This window comes from Erpetoichthys calabaricus, chromosome 8 (assembly GCF_900747795.2).
Source record: "Erpetoichthys calabaricus chromosome 8, fErpCal1.3, whole genome shotgun sequence".
NCBI classification, from domain to species: Eukaryota; Metazoa; Chordata; class Cladistia; order Polypteriformes; family Polypteridae; genus Erpetoichthys; species Erpetoichthys calabaricus.
Window position 1 is genome coordinate 33,111,855 of NC_041401.2, and position 25,440 is coordinate 33,137,294.

The 25,440-nt window shown below is 38.3% G+C and overlaps 1 protein-coding gene across 2 annotated transcripts in view; it reads right to left on the reverse strand.

Annotated features, from left to right (window-relative positions):
- Positions 1–18,280: 18,280 nt before the first annotated feature.
- Positions 18,281–25,440, reverse strand: part of pkp4 (plakophilin 4) — a 320,626-nt gene continuing 313,466 nt past the window's right edge. For both annotated transcript variants that reach the window (XM_028806438.2, XM_028806436.2), the window contains exons 22-23: positions 22,898–22,971; positions 18,281–19,263 (exon numbers count right to left, since the gene is read on the reverse strand). In XM_028806438.2, coding sequence (XP_028662271.1) covers positions 19,009–19,263; positions 22,898–22,971 — 329 coding nt within the window. In that variant the 3' untranslated portion in view covers positions 18,281–19,008. The remainder of the gene's footprint in view (positions 19,264–22,897; positions 22,972–25,440) is intronic.

A 25,440-nucleotide genomic window follows, 5' to 3' on the forward strand; every position in this document is an offset into this window, starting at 1 on the left:
GGTCATTGCTAAAGAGGCTGGCTGTTCACAGAGCTCTGTGTCCAAGAGATAGAGAGGCGAAGGGAAGGACAAGATGTGGTAGAAAAAAGTGTACAAGCAATAGGCATAACTGCACCCTGGAGAGGATTGTGAAACAAAACCCATTCAAAAATGTGGGGGAGATTCACAAAGAGTGGACTGCAGCTGGAGTCAGTGCTTCAAGAACCACCACGCACAGACGTATGCAAGACATGGGTTTCAGCTGTCGCATTCCTTGTGTCAAGCCACTCTTGAACAAGAGACAGCGTCAGAAGCGTCTCGCCTTTGGACTGCTGCTGAGTGGTCCAAAGTTATGTTCTCTGATGAAAGTAAATTTTGCATTTCCTTTGGAAATCAAGGTCCCAGAGTCTGGAGGAAGAGAGGAGAGGCACAGAATCCACGTTGCGTGAGGTCCAGTGTAAAGTTTCCACAGTCAGTGATGGTTTGGGGTGCTATGTCATCTGCTGGTGTTGGTCCATTGTGTTTTCTGAGGTCCAAGGTCAACGCAGCCGTTTACCAGGAAGTTTTAGAGCACTTCATGCTTCCTGCTGCTGATGAACTTTATGGAGATGCAGATTTCATTTTCCAACAGGACCTGACACCTGCACACAGTGCCGAACCTACTAGTACCTGGTTTAAGGACCATGGTATCCCTGTTCTTGATTGGCCAGCAAACTTGCCTGACCTTAACCCGATAGAAAATCTATGGGGTATTGTGAAGAGGAAGATGCAATACGCCAGACCCAACAATTCAGAAGAGCTGAAGGCCACTATCAGAGCAACATGGGCTCTCATAACACCTGAGCAGTGCCACAGACTGATCGACTCCTTGCCACGCCGCATTGCTGCAGTAATCCAGGCCAAAGGAGCCCCAACTAAATATTGAGTGCTGTACATGCTCATACTTTTCATGTTCATACCTTTCAGTTGGCCAACATTTCTAAAAATCTTTTTTTTGCATTGGTCTTAATTGATATTCTAATTTTCCGAGATACTGAATTTGGGACTTTCATTAGTTGTCAGTTATAATCATCAACATTAAAAGAAATAAACATTTGAAATACATCAGTCTGTGTGTAATGAATGAATCTAATATACAAGTTTCACTTTTTGAATGGAATTACTGAAATAAATCAACTTTGTCATGATATTCTAATTTTATGACCAGCACTTGTACATTTCATTCCATTTACAAAACCCATTTAATTCAAGTAAAGAATTGCCTGGCAGCACAAAAAACTACCACGGCCACCTGTCTACCTCATTTATACAAGATAAGATACTTTTTTCATTGTCATGCCTACAATAACACTTTGTGTGACAACAATCTTCTAACAGAATAATAAACCAAAATCAAATCAAAATGTTATTTGTCACATACCAATTATAAATATGGTACAATATACGCTGAAATACTTAGCTGCTCAACTACAGTGACTATGCCATGAGACAAATATAAAGGGATAATACAAATATATAACTTTATAAATTCAAAAATCTTTAATATAGTTATACATATATAATGAATAATATATTCAGAATTGTTTTGATGTAAAATTTTGCATATACAGTCGACCCTTGATATACGACCGGCCTGACATGCGAACAACTTGCTTTACGACCAAAATTTTTGTTTTGAATTATGACCAACATCTTGCATTACGACCCGAATGCGGTCACATGTATCCGCTTGTGCGACTGTAAACAAACAGCCGAGAGCGTTTGTAAGCGTCAGTCGGAGCCCAGATACATGTGTTTGTGGACGTAATTTCGGTCAGTGCAGTGATTTATATAATTTATTTTGATAATTGCTAAGGAAGGAAGCGAAGGTAATGAAGGTAAAGAAAGTGATCACAATCGAAACGAAGAAGGAAATTGTGTGGAAATATGAGAGTGACGTTCGTGTGACCAATCTCGCTAATATGTACAGCATGTCGAAATCCACCATCTCGACAATTTTACAAAGAAAAGATTTGTATAAGGAAATTCCTTCCAAACAATAACCACCTTCCATTTCATTCTCCTCCTCTTTCCTTCCTGCAAGCCAAAGATGTCAACTTAAATTGTGAGTACAGTATGAAATTGTTGTTTCTGGTAGGCTAGGCACTTTTTATAACTTTTTGGTTAGTACATTAGAAAAATTATTGTTGTTTTTGGTAAATTATGCACATTATACAACCCTTTTCTATTAAAAAAAAGTTAAGTAAGTGTTGCTGTGGGCGGTTCGGGACACATTAAGGGCATTTCCATTATTTCTTATGAGAAAAATAGTCTTGACTTACAACCAACTTGAGTTACAACCAGCCCTCGCGAACAAATCAAGTTCGTAAGTCAAGGGTCCACTGTAACTTGATAAATATTTTGTATGTCTTTATTTGTAATTTAGGCAAGGCAATATAATTTAGTGTTACATTAGTGAGAAGCATTCATGTTTCCCCCCCCCCCCCCCTTTAGGAATGGGTCTCTTTGAATTTTACGACAAAGTTGGGGGAGGAAGTGCCTTAAATCAGTTTGACAAGTGTTTCTCTGGTAGATAGATAGATACAGTAGATATTTACTTTTTTAATCCCAAGGGGAAATTCACATACTCCAGCAGCAGCATACTAATAAAGAAAATATTAAATTAAAGAGTGATGACAATGCAGGTATACAGACAGACAGTAACTTTGAATAATGTTAATGTTTACCCCCCCGGGTGGTATTTAAGAGTCGCATAGTGTGGGGGAGGAACGATCTCCTCAGTCTGTCAGTGGAACAGGACAGTGAGAGCAGTCTGTTGCTGAAGCTGCTCCTCTGTCTGGAGATGATCCTGTTCAGTGGATGCAGTGGATTCTCCATGATTGACAGGAGCCTGCTGAGCGCCCGTCGATCTGCCACAGATGTCAAACTGTCCAGCTCCGTGCCTACAATAGAACCTGCCTTCCTCACCAGTTTGTCCAGGCGTGAGGCGTCCCTCTTCTTTATACTGCCTCCCCAGCACACCACTGCATAGAAGAGGGCGCTCGCCACAACCGTCTGATAGAACATCTGTAGCATCTTATTGCAGATGTTGAAGGACGCCAGCCTTCTAAGGAAGTATAGTTTGCTCTGTCCTTTCTTACACAGAGCATCAGTATTGGCAGTCCAGTCCAATTTATCATCCAGCTGCACTCCCAGATATTTATAGGTCTGCACCCTTAGCACACAGTTACCTCTGATGATCACAGGGTCCATGAGGGGCTTGGTCCTCCTAAAATGCACCACCAGCTCCTTGGTTTTGCTGGTGTTCAGGTGTAGGTGGGTTGAGTTGCACCATTTAACAAAGTCCTTGATTACGTTCCTATACTCCTCCTCCAGCCCACTCCTGATGCAGCCCTCAATAGCAGTGTCGTCAGCGAACTTTTGCACGTGGCAGGACTTCGAGTTGTATTGGAAGTCTGATGTATATAGGCTGAACAGGACCGGAGAAAGTACAGTCCCCTGCGGCGCTCCTGTGTTGCTGACCACAATGTCAGACCTGCAGTTCCCAACACGCACATACTGAGGTCTGTCTGTAAGATAGTCCACGATCCATGCCACCAGGTATGAATCTACTCCCATCTCTGTCAGCTTGTCCCTAAGGAGCAGAGGTTGGATAGTGTTGAAGGCGCTAGAGAAGTCCAGAAACATAATTCTTACAGCACCACTGCCTTTGTCCAAGTGGGAGAGGGATCGGTGTAGCATGTAGATGATGGCATCCTCCACACCCACCTTCTCCTGGTATGTGAACTGCAGAGGGTCGAGGGCGTGACGGACCTTTGGCCTCAGGTGGTGAAGCAGCAGCCGCTCCATGGTCTTCATCATATGCGACGTCAGAGCAACAGGCCGGAAGTCATTCAGCTAACTAGGATGTGATACCTTTGGGACTGGGGTGATGCAAGATGTTTTCCAAAGCCTCGGGACTCTCCCCTGTTCCAGGCTCAGGTTGAAGATGCGCTGTAGAGGACTCCCCAGCTCCAATGCACAGGCCTTCAGCAGTCATGGCGATACTCCATCTGAACTCACTGCTTTGCTGGCACAAAGTCTCCTCAGCTCTCTGCTTACCTGGGCTGCTGTAATTGTGGGTTGGGGTAAACTCTCTCCTATGCTGGTATCAGCAGAAGGATGGGTGGACTCCGAGGTGAGAGTGGGTTAGGGTGGTCAAACCTGTTGAAAAAGTTGTTCATCTGGTTTTCTCTCCCCACATCTCTCTCGATGGTGGCACCCCGCTTCGAGCTGCAGCCAATGATGATCTTCATCCCATCCCACACTTCCTCCATGCAGTTATTCTGCAACTTCTGCTCCAGCTTTCCCCTGTACTGCTCCTTTGCCGCCCTGAGCTAGACTCGGAGTTCCTTCTGAACGCGCTTAAGCTCATGCTGATCACCACCTTTAAAAGTCCTTTTCTTCTGGTTCAAAAGGCCCTTGATGTCACTTGTAATCCATGGCCTGTTGTTAGCATAGCAGTGTACTGTTCTTAATGGAACTACAATGTCCATACAGAAGTTGGTTGTAGTCAGTAGTGCAGTCAACAACCTCCTCAATGTTCTCACTATAAGATCCCTGCAGGATATCCCAGTCCGTAGTTCCAAAGCAGTCTCTCAGTCTCTTTTATAAGCAAGATATGGTAAAGTCTTTCAACCCCCGCAAGAAAGCCAGGCTGCCTAAATGCTAAGCTTTACCTTAACATATGGTTTTGGGGGGTGGCAGGTGTTAAGATGTTCTATTCTCCCATTGGTCTGATAGTATGGCTGTTTGGAATTGGCTTGTATCAAAAGCTTTTAAGTGCCATGACGTCCTATTGGCTTTAGGGGTTGGACAGAGAATCTATAAATTCACTTGCTTAACCTCACACTCTCTCTTTTACTAACATCTGATGAAGAAGCATCTCTTACCAAACTGATGAACTAAAAGGACAACACAATGGAGAGCACAGCTCGGCAGCCATATTGAACAGGCATGCGGCGAGCTGACCACAAATGATGCCTTAACTAGAGACATTTTAAGTAACTAACAAGTCTGTGTGCCGCCTGAACTACACAGCACCATTTAATCAGGTTGTATGGTTGCCAATATTCAAATGTACTTTGCATATTGTTATTATTTATGAATATTACCAATAATGCATTGTTTAAATTGTAATTGAACTCCTGCTTGTCTTTTACTATACCTAATTGCCTGAAGTTATAGATATAGAAGGAAAGGTGGGAAGAAGTTATATACTATAATACCTTATAAACGGTGGTAAGTCTGTGAGATTTCAGGCATTCTGACAGAAGCCACATCTTAATAATACAATAGGGGAAAGTAGAGTAAAATATTACACTATCAAGACAAAACAAGAATATATTGTACAAAAGGTCAGTGATTACCTTTACAGTTGTGCCATGTGACCTGAAGGTTTACTAAATGTTCTGGACACCTAGGGAAAAACCATACAGGAAGGGGTGCTGAGCTGGAAGACTTGCATTGGGTGTGACGAGGATGGACAGGATTAGAAATGAGTGCATTAGAGGATCAGCTCAAGTTGGACGGTTGGGAGACAAAGTCAGAGAGGTGAGATGGTGTTGGTTTAGACATGTGCAGAGGAGAGATGCTGGGTATATTGGGAAAAGGATGTTAAGGATAGAGCTGCCTGGTAAGAGGAAAAGAGATAGGCCTAAGAGAAGGTTTATGGATGTGATGAGAGACAACATGCAGGTGGTGGGTGTGACAGAGCAAGATGTAGAGGAAAGGAAGATATGGAACAAGATGATCCGCTGTGGCAACCCCTAACAGGACCAGCCGAAAGAAGAAGAAGAGGTTTTAAGACCTTAGTAGTAGAAGCAACTGGTAGGAGCTGTGGCCAGATGGGAGTTGTTCTCTGTCATGTTAGCAACCCAAACCATGCTGGGCAGAGCTGATGCTTGTCCAGATCAAAAAGAGCCAACAGTGGTGGTTTGAGCATTTAGTCAGGACATTGTTGGGATGCTCCCTGGCCACTTACCATTGGTTGTGTATGAGGCACAGCTGAGGAACAGAACTGAAAGACAGAAACGGGAATCACTGGCTTTGGGAATTCTCCAGAGGAGTGCTTAAAACTATTGCTAAGGATAGAGGGACATGGTCTGTCCATGTCAGCATGTTTCCGCTGTGACCCTTATCCAGGAAAAGTAAAGTTACGTGAAGTAGTTAACTTCCTAAACATACTGCTTCTTAATACTACACAATATTCTTTAAAGAATTGTACATGCTGAGTGAAAAATCATTTTTACAGTTATCAAACTTAAATGCATGAAATCTTGTACAGATCAAATTTTATAGAATATTTTGACTAGACTTTTTAAAATGAAAACATGGTCTTATTAGAGATGTTACACATATACAGAGTGTTAGAATGTTTAGTTATAAGAATGTTGGAATGGATTAAACAAAGTTAATTTGTAGGTAATAGCATTTTTGGAGAACAATTTTCAATGGTTTATCTTAAAGAATAGGCTAGAATGTTTAAGGAAAGGGTAGTCTATTAAGATGCTTAAGTCCTTATTAAGTTTGTCCTAGTTTTTGTTTTGATATGCAAGATGTATGTCTAATAAAATAATATCTATAATGACAACACTAAATGATTGCTGTCAATACATAGCTATCATTAACAAGTGTTTGTTGTTGTCATAAGTGCCCACTTAAACAAAATAACTAGAAAAGCAATATCTCAATTTTAAAAGTGCTGTAACCCTCATAGTTTTAAAACGTTATGTAAAATTTTTAAATGTAAGTTCTGTACCTGATGCCAACTAAGGATACATACTAGTTGTGTGAGAAATTCACACTTTTTCTTGATATGAAAGAAAGGCAGAAAATGCACCGTGAAGCTTAAAGTGCTATGAGGAAACAATGCACAATTGATAATACCGGGGATGGGGGGAGGTTATCCCGGGGGCACCCTGTAAAGCACTGAGCACTGCTAAGCAGTGAAACGCAGTTTATGAGCTTTTAGCTTTGCCCCCAATGAAGCAACACAACACCTGCATTCAAAAGTGCTCCATGGCACCATTAAACTTGCAGATGACTTGTGTGTTAATGGAATTTCTCTGCCTATGGTTAACAAAAGCAACTTCATTCTTGCTAGGTGCCCTTATTGCAATATGAGTTCAATAAATTGTAATCAGAATCATAAATCACTTTATTGGGCAGGTACATTAATATGTACTAGGAATTTGTCTTGATAATATTGGTGCAACATACAAGGACAAAACAGAATATAAAAGATAAATATAAGAAGATAAAATATAAAAAGATAAAATATGATGCAGCATAAAAGGGCAATACAAAATTTAAAAAAACATAGGATTAAAATGTCCAGGCAGTCTAGTGTGCAGGCATACATAGATACTGAGTAGAAGCTCAGGCCTGCTTAGTAAAGATAACTGCATATGGGAAAAAACTGTTTAAATGATGGGTTGTTTTAGCTTTCACTGCACAAATACTTGTGTTGGAGGGAAGTCTTTGGAACAGGTAAATTTTTGGTCTACTGGTGTACTTACCCAAATCCCTGTATCTCCAAGAGTTCCTTTGCCTCACTTGTCTCCTTCTCCTCCCCTCCTTCTTATTCACTCTCTCTCTCTCTGAGATCAACAATGATCTTTGCAGCCCTCTTCCTTACCCTAGACTCATATAGGGCAAGAAATGTTGAACACGTAACTAAAACCTCTGCACCAGCCAAGGGGACATGTCCACTTCATTTCAATTGATACTTGGGCTTCAGTTTTTACATATTGACAGCAACGTGTAAATTATACAATTTATTTTTCTTCAGTCCATCCATCCATTTTCCAACCTGCTGAATCCAAACACAGGGTCACGGGGGTCTGCTGGAGCCAATCCCAGCCAACACAGGGCACAAGGCAGGAACCAATCCCGGGCAGGGTGCCAACCCACCGCAGGACACACACAAACACACCCACACACCAAGCACACACTAGGGCCAATTTAGAATCACCAATCCACCTAACCTGCATGTCTTTGGACTGTGGGAGGAAACCGGAGCGCCCGGAGGAAACCCACGCAGACACAGGGAGAACATGCAAACTCCACGCAGGGAGGACCTGGGAAGCGAACCCAGGTCCCCAGATCTCCCAACTGCGAGGCAGCAGCGCTACCCACTGCACCACCGTGCCGCCCTTTTCTTCAGTCATATTCTTGAATAAAAGCGCACTTGTTTTTTTATACCTTTAGTGAAAGTGTTTATTTGATATTTGGACTTGAGTCTTCACACGTTATACACTTCACATCAACATTTTGTCATTATTACTTTAACATAAAAACAGTTTCTGTTTTAGTTATGTGTTCAACATTTCTTGCCTCACATTTCCTGTTATCCTACATTTACACAGACGTTGCAGACATGGAACACACATGACATTTATGTATTCAAAATAACAATATATTATTTGCTCTATACAGTTCCAGACACCTCACTCCCAGATACGTAGACTTCAGCTGGGAGAATTTTATGTCCGACTTAAGCTGCCTCAGTGGGATGGGTGAGCAGGCTGCCTGCTGCCAGTGCTGATTGACACATTTGCAAAACAAAGGTGCTGATGAGGAGGTGCAAAGGAATTTAAGGTGGCCCAGCATTACAAATATTTTTGTTGGCTTCAGGGATTGTAGTGTTAATACCTTGTGATTTCACCTTGACTGAGGTATGCAATAACACAATAACCCCAGACTAAACCATCATTTTGTCTAAGAATCTTGACTGCAAAAGTTAGAATTAGTGCTATAGATCTGACAATTTAAGCTGTTAAGAAATTTAGGTATGCTATAGCATCTATGTGTAGATCATAAATCATTTTAGTATTTTGACAATCAAAATGTGTAGGATTTGATGCAAATTTGATTAATTTAGTGGGTGTGGGAGTATATGACCATAGACAGCAGATGGATATATTATGGTTAGAGTAGCTCCCAGGGACTGCTTGGTTCTTGCCCGATTTCTTCCATACTATCCTCCTAAAATTTAATAAAAATATAAATAATTACCATCTTTTTATTACGGTCATAAGCTATGTCCTCTAATAGACATTATCACACTGAAACTTAAACTGCTGCAAAACATGCCTCCTGCACTGTGGCTTCCTCTCGATTAGATGCTGGCAATAGTGGCAATTCTTCCATGGCTGCCTTCCATGAAAACATCAAGAGGCTTTAAACAGGACCAACTTGCTGTCTTTTCCAAAATCTTTTTGGAAGAACTTGTAGTAAATCACCATGATATAACTAAGGTAAAGGATGAATAAGATTGCCAAGGAGCTCAGGCCTTTTCTGAATTCAGTAAACTGCTATAAACATAAAATCCTGACACTGGAACACCAAGTTACAAGCCTTTCAGCTAAATGAATAGATATGGAAGACAAGAACCCTAGAACCAGTATCCATTATCACTGACATCTAGGAGTATGCAGTAATAGAGATCTCCTGAAGTTTGTGAAAAAAATTGTAGCCAAAAATTTTTCCTGATTTAAAATTTTTCCCTTACAATTGATACAATGTAACAGAATGTATACTCCTAGTGGTGGCCTCCAAGGCCTCTAATAGTGCTGTTTCTTAATTAAGCAGACTGTTTGATGGCTCCCCGTGAATCCCAAAAATAGCCTAATTTACTCGTTAAGGCAAGTGAGTTCATCTTTTTCCATACGTCAGCCCCTCCATGGTTTAAGTATGAAAGTTTATGAGTCCAGTCATGATGATGGCCCATGGAGCCTGTCAAGCAGCTGTTTCTCTTTTAACCTTCATGACTAAAGCTTTTTAATGGATTGAAAAATGTAACATTTGAAGCCTCCAGATAGCAACAGATGCCACTGACTAGTTATCCAGTTTTCCTTTTTGTTCCTTATAGCTCATGGTTACAATTAATAGATGAGTGATTTTTCTCGAGTTTCATCTTAAAGATGTTATTGCTGATTGATCTTGACACCATGAGATGATTGTTCTTGTTTGCATTGTGCTTTTTTCAGGGGTTGCCATATTTGGTCTCTGCGGTGCTTCATGACAGTTTGCTGATCCGGAGCAATGTGTAATGGAACATTTGTGCCTCTCAGATCCTACCTCTCATTGAGCTCATGTTTCTGTTTGGTTTCAGTCATTTATTAATTTGGTTCCACTTACCCTAATACATTGTTTTGATGTTTTTTTTTTGTCTGCAGGTTCAGAAATGGGATGGGGAGGGCTTGGCACCTGCGTATTATAAAAAGCAAGTTTTGTTCATTGTTCTTTCTTTTGGAGTATTTAAGCAGGTGCATTGATTGGGGCTGGGGCTGTGGATGGGAAATGTGTGAGGTGTTCACATAGCCTGCTGGGATGGAAGTGTGATGAGTTAGTAGTGGTGCAGCCATGCTGTTTTTCTTCTTCTGTTTTCTTCCTTTCTTGTCTCTTGCATTTCTAGTTTGCACTATTCTTCTTTGATCCAGTGAGTAGCTTTTCCTGAAATGTCAAAGGTTTTGGTTCTGATATGAAAAGATCTACTATCCTTGACTTTCTTTGATGTAATAAGAGAAAAGCCAAGCAAAATGACACCTTTTATTGGCCAACTAAAAAGATTACAAAATGCAAGCTTTGAAGAAGGGGCCTGAGTTGCCTCGAAAGCTTGCATATTGTAATCTTTTTAGTTAGCCAATCAGAGGTGTCATTTTGCTTGGCTTTTCTCTACATTCATAATGGCTAACACGGTACAACACCCTAGTACTACATTTGATGTAATAAAATAGACATTGCATTTTTACAATAATTTAAACTTTAGGTAAAGATGTGCTTTGACTTAATCATAAGCTTTACTGTGTGGCAGTTTTCACTTCAGTAAACCCTTTCAAATGCGAAAAGGAAATTTGCAGTTTAAAACTCTGAATTCAGGTACATATTCCCTGGACAGAATTCGATATCTTCTTGCTAAGACTGGAGGTAAAGAAATAGCTTTAATTTGCAGATATTGTCCCATACCCTTTAGGCTTTCATGTTAGACATTGCTGGCCTTCCAAATTCTTCTCTTTAAAGACTACAGAATTATTCTGGGCATTGATGTGAATGTTTTTAAGAGTTCAGTTTAAGACAAAGCCCCTCTTCCTTTCTTCAACACTTACTCAAATCCACCAAGGCCCTTTACAGATTTGCCTCTGATTCAATCAGCAGCTAAGCCAAGTAAATTAATATCACCCAGGCTTCGAAAGCATGACTTTTTTGCATTCGTTTTGGTCATTAAAAATAAATTAGGGCTTTCTAGTAATAATCCTAGTGAGATTAATACACGTTTTAATGAATTTTATTTTGAGTTATTTTTGGAAAATTCAATTTTCTTGAATTTCTAACATTACTCCTTTTTTTAAAAGACCTGACTTTTCCTAGGGTGTGAAGGAGGCTTCCTTTTTAGATTCTTCTTTGTCTATGTTTGAATTCAAAAAAGCCTTAGATTAGATATCATGTTTCTGGCCAAGCTTCTTTCTTGGTCCTTACAGACTGTCATGCATAAATTACTACACCCAAATCAAACTGTCTTTGTTCAAGCGTGTTTGGGACAGGAGATTTGATGCTGAGTATGTACATATGAAAGTCTTTATTTTTCCCATTTAACAATAATCTTTACGAATTCAGGAATATCTCCTTCAAATTTACAGGAGAGGTAGACTCTTTTCAGTCTCTCCCTTGAGGCTTTGGCTGTTCTGTCTGCAAAGCAGACTTAAGAGTAATTGTTCCCAGAATTTTCCTCACTGTGTTTTGGGACTGACACCTCTTGTGCCTGTGATTCTTTCTGTCCAGATTCGTCTCCCTGCCCCAGTCCAATCAATTTTTCCCCGAGTACCACTGCCACCAAGCTGGCTATAACTTGTCTCTAGAAAGTCCTATCCTTCTTTCTCTACTGATTCTTGGAAAACATCTTTTTACAACTTGATACTTCTTTTGCTCTCTACATTGAGGTTTAATGGAGTATCTCTCCCCATTATTAGAAAATGTTTCTCATTTACCAATCTTGTGGACTCGATAGTTGGCAGTTAGTCACCAGGGGAACTCACCCTCCTTGTTCTAAACAAATCCAAATCATATTATGTGATATCATCTACTGTTAAATTCTGGTCCGTACTTGTAAAATTTAAATTTTTATACTGTATTGAGGATTTATTCTGTTCTGTGTATTGTACTGTATTGTATTGACCCCCACTGCATGCCCAACCTACCTGGAGAGGGGTCTCTCTTTGAACTGCCTTTCCTGAGGTTTCTTCCATTTTTTCCCCTACAAGGGTTTTTTTTAGGAGTTTTTCCTTGTCTTCTTAGAGAGTCAAGACTGGGGGGCTGTCAAGAGGCAGGGCCTGTTAAAGCCCATTGTGGCACTTCTTGTGTGATTTTGGGCTATACAAAAATAAACTGTATTGTATTGTGGCATTTTCATTTTCACTCTTCAAGAAATCATCTTCACTGGTTTGTATATTACATTTTCTCATATGATAGGGGTGGGCATCAGTTGGTGGTGGGGGGTGTTGTCTGTTAATAGAATACTTATGTTTCGTTTTGTATTTCATTTTTCTTTTCAATGAAAATTTAAATGCAAAAAACTAAGTTAGCATATCTGTGATTGTCTTCATTACTTCATATTATTTTCTAGAGTGAATGTTTTCAGATCTTTAACCAAAACATAACATTAAATAAATGGTACCCATCCTGAGTTAACAAATAGCACAAAATGTTCAAATTCACTTAATTTATTAAAGAATCTCTTAAAAGCACTTTGTGTTATATAGTTTTAGTCTGTCTCTTTAACAGTGTTGTGGAGGAATTTGACAAACAGCAGTTATATAAGGTAGAAAAGAGTAGGACAATTTTTTGGTGATACAGCACCATTTCAGTGTGGGTTAGATCAGGGATTTCATACATTTACATTGTTTTCCATTGTAATGTGCAGTTAATTTTGCGTTTGGGATCATTGTTTTGCCACATACTGTATTTCAGCTTCAGGATATGGTCACAGGGTATAATCTGACAGACTTTGATACATAGCAGATATTATGGTGCCTCTGTTGTTGGGGTTTTGATGCATTGAACCCTGATACTACTACTGCCACACGTTTGTTTTAGTTATAAATCTGCACATTTGACTCCTATCTTCAGCCAGGAATATTATATCAAAAAGTGTGTTTATCTTACATTCTGAAGCAACATTGGGATGTTCCCAAACCCTAAAGTGAAGAAAGTAATAGGAAATATACACTGTGCTGAAAAACCACAGTCTTTCACTAACTACCACCCCATTAGCACTGAAAGGATACTTAAGAATGTGAGAAGAAAATTGCACTTGGCTTTACTTTTTAATGCTGGTTTATTTTCCCATGTAGGGGCACAAAATGCAGCTCTTATCATGAGAACAGACGTCATGAGTTCAATGTACTGTACATAGGAAATCCACATAGACAATAGAGTTGCCTAATTGTACAGACACTCCTGCTCACTCCAGATGCTTCTTTCTGAAAACATCAGGTTTATAGGCAGGATGGGATATGTGGTGACTGAAGCAGCAGCTGTCAAGACATGGTATGATAGCTATTTTATAACTATCTGTTCTTTTTAATCTAATTAAAATGACCACATTTCCTACTGAATGATACCAGTTACAAACCGAAAGTCTGCTATTACAACTTTCATTACGTATTCATCTCACAACATTCTTGCTCTTCCTGCCTTTTAGAGTTTAAAAAGAGTGTTCTGCAACTGGGCTTGATTCTTAATTTCTTGGATGACTTCTGGTATTGTTTAAAATCATAATTTTTATATCATACAGTATTTAACATCATGGCTGTGGAGTTGGCAAAAACGTACCGACTCAGACTCCTAATAAATTTAAATATTAATGAAAAAAAATACACCAAGTTCAAATGTCCCATTTCACAAACAATAGTCATAATTAAGTACTTATCTAAAGTTAGAATAAAGCCCAGTGCATAGTTGTGTTACTACTAGTGTGAAGTTCAGCTGAGCTATTATACAACCAGACATTCACATACTGTAATCTGGATTATGGAGCATTACAAAAAGTGTTTTTATTTCAGATACAATGTGTTTAACAATTGTGTAATAATGTAGGTGTGTGCTACGGCCCGATGTGTGTTCAGGGGTTCTGTCTGAACTCTCCACATATGCTCCCACCCTGGGCTGAACTTTAGCATAACTTTGCACACCACCTGTTTCAGAAGATTTTGAAATTAAAAAGGAACAGATTCCATGTATTGTGACAGATAATGCTTCTAATGTTAAGCACAATTGAGAAAATGAATAAAGTAGATGAAGAAAGTGACAAACAGATATTAGAGGAAGACAGTTCTGCAAGTATTGGAGAAAGTGAAACCGAAGAGAATAGTGAAATTTTGGATAACATTGCTGAAGAAGCATCTAAGCTTACTACTATTCAACATATGCATCATGCTGTTCATACTCTGCAACTTGCAATAAGAGATGGATTGAAAGATCGTCATGCAGCTACTCTAATTGGCAAATTGAGGTAAGCGTTGCAGCCAGGGCTCCTAAAACAGATGCCATTTTGAAAAGACATGCAGGAAAAGGAGCCATTTTAGATCAAACAACACGCTGGGGAAGCACTTATTTGATGGTAAAGTGTTTGCTTGAACTAAAAGATTTTCTTGAAGAACTGGACAATGAAAATGTTTTATTAACCGAAAGCCAGTAGGCACAAGTAAAACAACTGGAAAGTCTACTTTCTTACCCCTTTACTGTCACCAAGAGGTTGCAATATGAAGATTTAACACCTTGGAATGGAAGAGTTTGATATACTGCCTGAACAAAAGTGGAGGGTTAATAGCTGATGGCATCATATCTTCAATGAAGAAAAGAGAGAGTCTCTTACTGGATAATCAAATCTTGTTAGCTGCTATTTATGTTGATCCAATGAGCCAAATTTTGTTGAGCAGTGACCAGATTGCTAATTGAAAAAAAGGCACTCTGTGATGTAGCAGTTCACATGAAGGGATTACTACTACCTGAATACCACCACTGGAGGAAACTATAAGTATTGGTAACTCAGGTTCATCCTCTCCAAATGAAGAATTAGACTTTGATTCCTACTTGGACAAAATGGAAGTTTCAAAAACAAACCGACATCACCTATGCTTGAAAGATAAACGACCAGTAAAATGTCCAAATAGAGATTCCAGCAGGAGTTTTTTTAAAGAATTAAAAGTAGTTGATGATCACTCATCGAAACTGACTGTAGAAGAATTAGCCATCCTTGTTGATCCAGAGATTATTAGTGATGTGGCCAGAACTGTAACAGCAATGCCACCCACCCAAGTCAGTGTTGAAAGACTATTTCAGCTCTAAAAATAATCAAGTCAGATTTAAGAGCTTCTATGAAAGAAGATCTGGCAGAAGCAATTCTGTTTCTTAGAACATTGCATTGAGTGAATTTTGGATTGCATTTCACAGCTATTCTACTCTACAACTGTATTCTAAGTTTAATATATAAACTGTTGTTCATGTAGTTAAGCTTTGTTTTTGTTTTAAAACTACAGAAGAATGTGGTTTATATTTTTTGAACTGGTAAAGTTCCTGTTCCTGATTTTTATGCATGCTACTACTTTATAGCCACTTGCTAAAAACAAATAAAACCTTATTGTTTTCATTTTTTTGTTTAACTGGCCAATACGGTAGAGGATCAGCTTCCTAGCCAGTAGTTACAGTATGTGGTTAAATGACGTGTATGTTGCCTTCCTTCAATCAACATGGAAAATACTTCAGCATATTAAATACAGAAGAGTCAGAGTCAGAAGTACTGGAAACTAAGGAGTCAGAGTCAAAGAATTTATCTACTGACTCCACAGCCCTGTTTAACATCAAGTACGATGCTGATTTCCTCACAAACTAAGGACAGGAAATATGGCATAGTGGCTAAGACACTAGAGTTTAAGCTTATAATGATTGCTGGTTCCATTCCTAAATCTGACTCCATCTACAACACTGCAAGTCACTTAGCCTGTCTGTGCACATACTTTAAAGTATGCGTATAACCAATTCTGTTAGTCTTGTAAGTTGCTTTGTATAAAGCCAGTCTGTAAAGTAGAAAACTATTGCATTACTTAATGATTTTCACCTTTTACAATAGTGACAATCTTGAAAAGAGAAGGTAAATAGAGAGAAATTAACCGGCTATAAGCCACATACAAAGATATTATTTATCTGTTTGTTTTCTAGACTTCTGACTGGGTCCAGTTCACCAACAGGTTCACTTTAATTCCAGGAAGAATGATTTAATGTTACCAACCTATCTACACTACATGGTCTTTGATCTGAGTGAAACCACTCTGGAAGATTCTGTTTAAGGTGAATGAATACCCCTCACCTACTTTATAAAGTAGGTAACAACTGGTAATGTTCATAAACATTTTGACCATTTTGCTCTTAGTGTGGGATTCAAACACTGTTTAGCTACTGATCCAAAACTCTTTCCAATCATTCTATCTACTTTAAATACCTAATTAAAGGCCAGCCATGTGTTGGGCGTGTAGCTCCATTTAGCAAACATATGCCAAGTGATTCAGTTTTAGATTAACTGTAGTCCAAAACCTAGCTGATTGCTATGTTAGAAAGAGAACTTAGAGTAGTAACCAATTACCTTACAGTATCAAGACATACAAATCGATAATACCTACACTAAGCAACAAGGGTAGCAAACTCTTACATTAAAATATAGACATAATAAAACAGAATAATCAGATTTTGGCAAATGCCATAGCAGGGAAGTTATCTATTCTAAAATGTTAAAGTTGATGAAGAAATTCTGAAAGCTCAAGTTTTGGTCACTTGAGGATATGCAGTTTTTGGCTTTGATGCCACACTTCCAGAACATAGCATTGTGATCTATCTGAAGGGTGTGATCCCTAGCTCACTGTACATAACTGAAGTACTGGCAACACACCAAAGGCACTAGAAAAAAAACTACTGACATATAATTCAACGTGTATAAGGTAGATCCTAAATTTTACTAATACAGTGATCTCTCGCTATATCGCGCTTCGCCTTTCGCGGCTTCACTCCATCACGGATTTTATATGTAAGCATATTTAAATATATATCGCGGATTTCTTGCTGGTTTGCGGATTTCTGCGGACAATGGGTCTTTTAATTTCTGGTACATGCTTCCTCAGTTGGTTTGGCCAGTTGATTTCATACAAGGGACGCTATTGGCAGATGGCTGAGAAGCTACCCAACTTACTTTTCTTTCTCTCTCTCTTGCGCTGACTATCTGTGATCCTGGCGTAGGGGGTGTGAGCAGGGGGGCTGTTCGCACACCTAGACGATACGGACGCTCGTCTAAAAATGCTGAAAGATTATCTTCACGTTGCTACCTTCTGTGTGCAGCTTTTAAGTATGCTGCACGGTGCTTTGCATGCTTAAAAGCTCAAAGGGCACGTATTGATTTTTTTATCTGTCTCTCTCTCTCTCTCCCTCTCCCTCTCTCCCTGCTCCTGACGGAGGGGTGTGAGCTGCCGCCTTCAACAGCTTTGTACCAGCGGTGCTTCGCATACTTAAAAGCCAAACAGCCCTATTGATTTGTTTGCTTTCCTCTGTCTTTCTGACAGTCTGTGCTCCTGACGCGCACTCCTTTGAAGAGGAAGATATGTTTGCATTCTTTTAATTGTGAGACAGAACTGTCATCTCTGTCTTGTCATGGAGCACAGTTTAAACTTTTGAAAAAGAGACAAATGTTTGTTTGCAGTGTTTGAATAACGTTCCTGTCTCTCTACAACCTCCTGTGTTTCTGCGCAAATCTGTGACCCAAGCATGACAATATAAAAATAACCATATAAACATATGGTTTCTACTTCGCGGATTTTCTTATTTCGCGGGTGGCTCTGGAACGCAACCCCCGCGATGGAGGAGGGATTACTGTACAAGGTTCTACTTACAAGCTGGCACCACCAGCATTTAGCTATCCGCTTTTTTTTTTTTTTTTTTTTTAGACTGGCTAAGTTGCCTGGAGCATGTGACTTCAATAACAGGTCACTCAATGATGGAAACAGTATGTGAAGTACAGTATATCAAGACCAACATTAAATTAATCAAGTATAAACATTGCTCTTGCAGAGCAGTATTGGGATTTAGCTATTTTCTTTCACGCAATGTTTCTCAAAATTCTGGTTATTCTAATTTGTCAAAAGTGGCAAATTGCCCTGAATTACATTAAAAATAAAGCAGAATTTTTTTTAATAATTGGAAAAAAAAATCAATTAGCAGGTTGTCCATGGATGAAATGTTCACATTTATTTCTTTTTTTAATGTGCATAGAAAATGGCAGTGAACCATCCCCATGAAAGAGACAGGAAATGGAAAAATAAAGAATTTCTCTATGCTCTGAAATTATGCAATTTCCTTTTAAAAACTAAAAGTGTTATTTCATTAGCCTCTTGAATTTCTGTATATTATGCCATATTATATTTTTACTTTACCATGGCACAAGTCATTACCAGTGGTGATCATCAATACCATGTGGCATTTCAATATTTACAACAGATGAAAGAAATGTACAAGACTCAATGGTATACACAATCTCAATATTATGTAAAGCAATAAAACACAGCAAATGAATATAATCAGATTTATCTGTACAAACTAACATTAGAGTTTCTTCACAGGTATGAAATGATTAATTTGGCCTACATATACAATCCCATGTTTATTTGTTTCTCAACCTCAGACCTTTCGTCACATGGCCCACACCTTCACCAAACTACAAGAGCTACAGATAAAATGTCCTAACATCTAGACAGAGCAAAACAGTTTTTCTCAAGTACCATTTGAATTTATTCTTTCAGGATTCCTTTTTCTTGAACACTTGCTGGCGTTCCTTCTTTGGCTCACATTCTTTTCTTTTCCATGAAACAATTAAACAAAACTGATCCACATTCAGTTTATTTAAAAATAAAAGACAAAAAAAACAAACAAAAAAATTTGCAGTCTTAAACACTAAACCCAAGAGTCAGGAGATCCTGGATACTGCTCCGCTCTGTAGGAAGGTCTTCTTGTGGTTGAATAGAAGTCTACATAGTTTGTGGTAGATTTCAGTCCTTGATGTTGTGAGGTGTAATCTGAAGTACCAGGATAACGAATCTGGTCATCAAAGTAGGGGTCTTCATAGCTGTTAGGGGATTGAAGGTACATTCTGTAACTGTCATAGTTTCTTCTGCTTGGTTCATCTTGGCTGTAATACAGTTGGTGATGCTGCCAAAAGGAAAAAAAAATAAAGCTTAAAAAAATGCCATTGAAATTATGAAATAAGAAGTATATTTTAAATGGTGCCATTCTGCTTCCCTCTCCATGGACTGTGACTTCAGTGTGATGTGGACCTGACTGAAGATATGTGCTCTTCACAGGAGTACCCATGGCAGCCTGGCCTAATAAAAGATGTTTAGAGCTGTCACGTGTGCTCATCACCCTAAGCTGCAGGCGGATGCAAGTTGGTGGACAGGCAAAAAAAGCACGCACCTGGACGTATTATACTTTGGCAATGAGAACTGTCTCTTGGTATGTTACTTCTCTGGCAGGGAAGAAACCAGAATTAATATGTGAGGTTGAATGGGATTCTCTTGCATGTAAAGCACTGTCTGTGGAATCAAGTATTTTGAATAACAGTAGTCAGGTTTTCTCTTACTCTGGAGTTACTACATAAGAGAGGCCTCAGATGAGTGTGAGGATACTTGCTAGCCCCCAACCTCAGTGTCATTCAGTTGAAGTTTGATCTAATGGAGGAGGTTGCCTCAATGTGACAGTTATTTGCTTGTATGAATTGAACAACTACTGGAGTATTCTTCCTTTTTAAAGACACTGAATTCAACGGGCAAATAGGTACCATCTACTGAACTGGTACTCATACTGGAAGTCAGCACTTTTCACTTCATGGAGATACCTCAAGGAGTCACATTGGGAGGAACTGCCTGCTTCACCTGAACTAGGGCAGTGAACTGCTACAGGATTTCTGTGCTAGTCATGGATTGTCAAATAATCAAAACCACGTTCAAACACATGGGTGCCTATAGCTGTACCTGGTACCACCGTATCTTACACCATGGGTCAGTAATTGACTTTATAGTCACGTCATCTGATGCCATTTATTCTTGACATGTTTTTAAAGAGAGGTGCTGAACTGTCAATTGATGACCACTCGGTGCTCAGCTATTTAAGACAGATGATGGAGTGCCTGTTGGACAGACATGGAAGCCCCAGCCAGGTAGGGAGAGTTATGGGTTTCTAGATTTATCAATACATTTTCATGTAAAGTAGTAAAAACTAATTTTTGGAAATTAATTCGGAAAATCAATAAAATAATGATTACATTATTTAAATAGATAAATAGATACTTTATTAATCCCCAAGGGGAAATTCACATACTCTAGCAGCAGCATACTGATAAAAACAATATTAAAGAGTGATAAAAACACAGTGGAAGTTGAAAAGTGCAAGGTGGAGAGTGTGAGGCAGGTATAACAGTCAATAATATTGCATAATGTTACCGTTTTACACAACGGTGGAATTGAGGAGTTGCACAGTGTGAGGGAGGAGCGATCTCCTCAGTCTGTCAGTGGAGCAGGACAGTGAACACATATATTCAATACTATGTGTGTATTATATACACTAATGCTCAAACGTTTGGCATTATCCAGAAATAAGTTTTTTAAAATCAAATGTTTTAATCAAAGTACCATTAAGTTGATTAAATTGGTATTAATAAAGTTCAATTCTGGGTTCAAAAATGTCCAAACCAAAAAGGCTCTCTCAAGAAACATGTCAGCCTATTTTTGTTTTTTTTAAATTAAGTTTATTCCTTGCAGCAGACTGTCAAGAAACTGAAAATGTCATAAAAATGGTGTCCACTACTGTCTTGGGAGAAGCAGACAAACTGGAAGCAATCAGGACAGAAAAAGAAGTGGAGGGCCCAGAAGCACAATTACACAAGATGATATATAAATCAGAATCTGTACTTTGAGAAACACGCATATACAAGCCCTTAGCTGGCTGCTTTCTTAAATCAGTACACACCAAATATACCAGTGTCATGTAGACCAGTGCTCCGCAACCGGTGTGCCTTGAGCCGATACAGGTGTGACGCGGTCAAATAAGACAATTTTCTAACTAAATAATATTTCAACGGTCCTCCTTAGAAACACAATAACGAGAATACGTGCAATGAAATATTCGCTTAAATAGCCTTTTAAAGGTTTCATAATTTTATGTGTCATTTCTCTGAAATAATAAATCCCATCGCCTGGCGCCTACGACGTAGGCCCTACATAGTCGCCAGACAACTCCGTAGTATGCTTTGATAGGCAGAGCGCTCCGTGCCCTTACCTAGATTCAATTCAAGCCGACGTATTAGTCGTGCTACGTCGCATTCACTCGTCTTGCGACAGTAGTTATCATTCATTACCATTAGTTGTGTTGCTGAATTGTGTATGGTTAACGTTCTTCGTGTGATTCATATTTAGTTTTATACCCCTTTAAATATGGATAAATTTTTACATGGAAAAGATTCGTCTTCACTTACAGATGATGAAGAACCCAGCACAAGTGTTGCAAAAAAAAAAAAAAACAAGATTGTAAAATTGAAGTACAACGAAGACTACATTCGATATGGATTCTCGTGGTGTGGTGACGAAACGGCTCCAAAGCCACAATGCATCATTTGCGGCGATCAGCTATCAAACGAGGCAATGGCACCCAGTAAACTAAATCGCCATCTAAATTCAAACCATCCCAGTTACGCCAAAAAAGACAAACAACTCTTGTGTTAATTAAAAATGATAAGCGGTCATGCTTAAAAGATCTTGACCAAGAACTTCGGGTTGCGCTGTCAAATATTGAGCCGAATATAAAACTTTTGTGTTCATTGAAACAAGCGCAGGTATCACATTAATCAGTCATTATGTTATAATAATTATTAAGATTGCATAAAAGTAAATATAGTACAGTTTTTATGTATGTATACTTATAATAAAAAATGAAAATTTATTGTAAAATTTGTGTATTAAATTAATATCTATATATCAGTGGCGTAGCTGGAGATTTTGTTGCCCGAGGCGGTGAAAAATTTGACGCCCCAAAGCTGAAATAATTTTTTTTTTTTTGCGCCTCCTCAAGGAACAAAAAAAAAAAAAAGAAAAGTACCGTGGTTTGGACGCCCCTAAATAGCTGGCGCTTGGAGCGGAACCCCCACCCCCCGCTACGCCACTGCTATATATTTTAGCTTTTGACGTGCCGCGGAATTCTAGGAAGAACTTTGGTGTGTCGTAGGTGGGAAAAGGTTGCGGAGCACTGATGTAGACTGTAGAGGACAACTTTGTACAAAACCGTCAGTTCTTGGAAATCTGTCTCATTGAATAACCTTTGTTTAGCAAATCAACAGTAGACTGGTGTTGTTGCTGAGAAAATCTGTTTTTGTTTCAGTAATTGTTTAACACATAATTGCATTTTAGACATATCAGTACCTTACAACCCAAAGAAAAGGTAATTTACTTTATGGAACAGAATAAAAGGCTTTACATGTGATAAAACAAATACAAATATTTCTCCAATAATCACATTTAATTCATTCATTTAATTAGCATCTAATCATGACTAAGGATGAGCTAAGAGAGTTTACCATTAGGGGCTAGAGTAATGGCTGCTGAAAATGGGGCTTTGCAGTCATATGTGAATAATAAAGCTGTCATTTCAAGCTGTAATAGCCATTTGAAACATTAGTAATGTCTTGGCTCTATATTTTAAATCACTTAAATCACTGGTACCTTAATTTAAAATATTTGTCTTTCAAAAATATCTGGGTAATTCAAAACTTTATATACATTTTATTTCTTTTTACCTGTGTTCTTCTGGATTCTTCCCTTGCTGGTGATGAATATGAACCTATAAAAAATGGGGATGGCTTTCCAGACCCTATTTGGGAAGAAGAAAAAAAACAGACATAAATTAAATTAAAAAAAAAGTTTTTCACACTGAAAACAGTGTATATCAAGTAGTTGGTTTAATATTTGTCCTTGTTTCTATTGTGGATTTAGCATGTTGTGGAATTTTATTTTCATTATAATGACCTTTCTTAGCTTAATTAGGAAATAGGCTGCCAACAGGCTATTTAATTTTAAATACCCTAATTTATTCTTGGTTTTATACCACTGACTGCATGTCATTGAACACTGGAAAAAATATATAATTTCTGTACTTTAAGTAATGCATGAGTAAAATGATACATTATATATGAAGGCCATTTTTCCTAATTATTTGGGTTTATTATGAAAGTGATAATATATGCAAGTGACATCCAAACATGGTCACTGCCACACACAGACACATTAATCCTCCAAGCATGAATTCTTTTTTTAAATGTGTGTGTGTGTGTGTGTGTATATTATATATATATATATATATATATATATATATATATATATATATATATCACACACACTTTTGTCTTACAGTACAAAAATGTAAAATTGTATCAATTTTCTTGACTGTAAATCCACTGCGATTTTGAGTGGCATGGCTAAAGCTCCAGGAATAAAAGCACACTGATAAATACAGTACAGAGCAATGTACTCTCATAATCAAGCTGTATGTACTAACAATTCATGTTTGGCAGAGTGCATACAAAAAATATCCTGTGCTGCTAGTTTATTGCTTTTTTCATCTCAGATAGTCACTATAGAGAAAACAGCTGGATTTTTATTTGCTGGAAATTTAAAACAACAATGAAAAGTTGTGTGCATAATAAAATGTTCTTATCTTTAAGCTTTGCGCCTTGTGATTATGTGCCCCTTTGCCTCTGAAGAGCTTGTGGATACTTCCCCTATAGAGCTAGGGGTGTCCAAATCAGGATAGATCAATCGAATCATTGCCTACAAGAATTAAAGGTGAAATGTGGAGGTGCTTTTTTAGACTTTGTGATGGACTTCACTTTACATGGCACTAGAACTTGTTAGCCTCCCACCACAGGGCTTACAGTTCTCTCTGTATTTGTGTGTACTGTTTCTCCTCAGGTTATGTTTTGTTTTGCAACATTTTTTTTTTCATTTTTTAAAGTAACTGTTATAAAAGTAATCAATGGTAAAATCACAATTCATGAGAGTACAGTGCAGTATATGTAAAAATTATATTTTTTATTTGCACTATCAAACACTAGCCTTGGTGCAGTTTTACTTTGTGTTTTGATATCTAAAAATCAAGTTGACAGTACATTAACAGTAATATTTTAGTAGCCTTGTTGGCTGCATGCAGTGGTAGACTAAATATAGAAAAGTCATTTTTTAATCTTTATGTCCATATTTAGTTTTATTTTATGACTGTCCACTGCACTGAATGATCTATTCAGTGTTGTGTGTTGAGTATGTGTAAGCCTGGGCTCTAATATATGCTTCCTTGCATGCATTTGATCAATATAACTTAAGCTTGGCTTTGGGCTTGTTGACCAATGCTGCTAACCTGCTGCATTTCATTATTTAAGATGATATTCTGTCTGCTGTAGTCTGTTGCATACACACTCACAGTCATACTGTATTTATTTTGAATTGAAAACATTGAGTTTTACTTCTCTTGTACTTGAGTGCTGGATATGACCAAACCTTATCCCCCAATTGTACATCCAATCCAATGTTCCACTGCTAAATTTATTCTGTCACAGAAACTGCATCCAAATAGGTGCTTTTTCAATAATACAGGGCACACAAATGTACCCAAGTGCTTTTTCCAACAGATATGTTTGCCACATAAATACGTGCCAATATCCACTGTAAGTTTGTAGCTTTGAAACCATAACAAGGCAATACATTACCACTTGAAATTTCACTTGCTATTAAAGCATTTGCAACATCCTCAGCTTGATAATACTCTTAAAATAATAACCACCCCTTAAGATATTTTCTGTAAATTAATTAGGCTTAAGTGAAATGTTAAGGATGATCAGACACATGTGGTGATGTGGTCTGATGTTATCCTCCCCTTAAAGCATCCTTTTTCAATGCAGTTTGTTCTGTGCTCAAAAGCAACAAACAATTCCATTTGCCTTTCATAATTCAGAATGACATAGATAGTTCAAAACTCTAAATCTGCATTTTTAGGCTGCCACTAATAAGTTGGTCAATATTTGTTTTCAATTATTGGGAAGTTTTAACATTTGCAACATTTATGTAAATTTTAAGCATTGTATTCAGAATTTAAAGATATTTTATTCCTTGCACAATGTTCCCCTTCATAAGAATAGTGCAATTATGTTCTAAAACTGCATTTGTCAAAAACATCAAGCTTGGTTAAGAAGGGAGGTGTACGGCTTCATGCCAGGAAGGAGCACTACAGATGTGATGTTTGCTCTGAGGGCGTTGATGGAGAAGTATAGAGAAGGCCACAAGGAGTCGC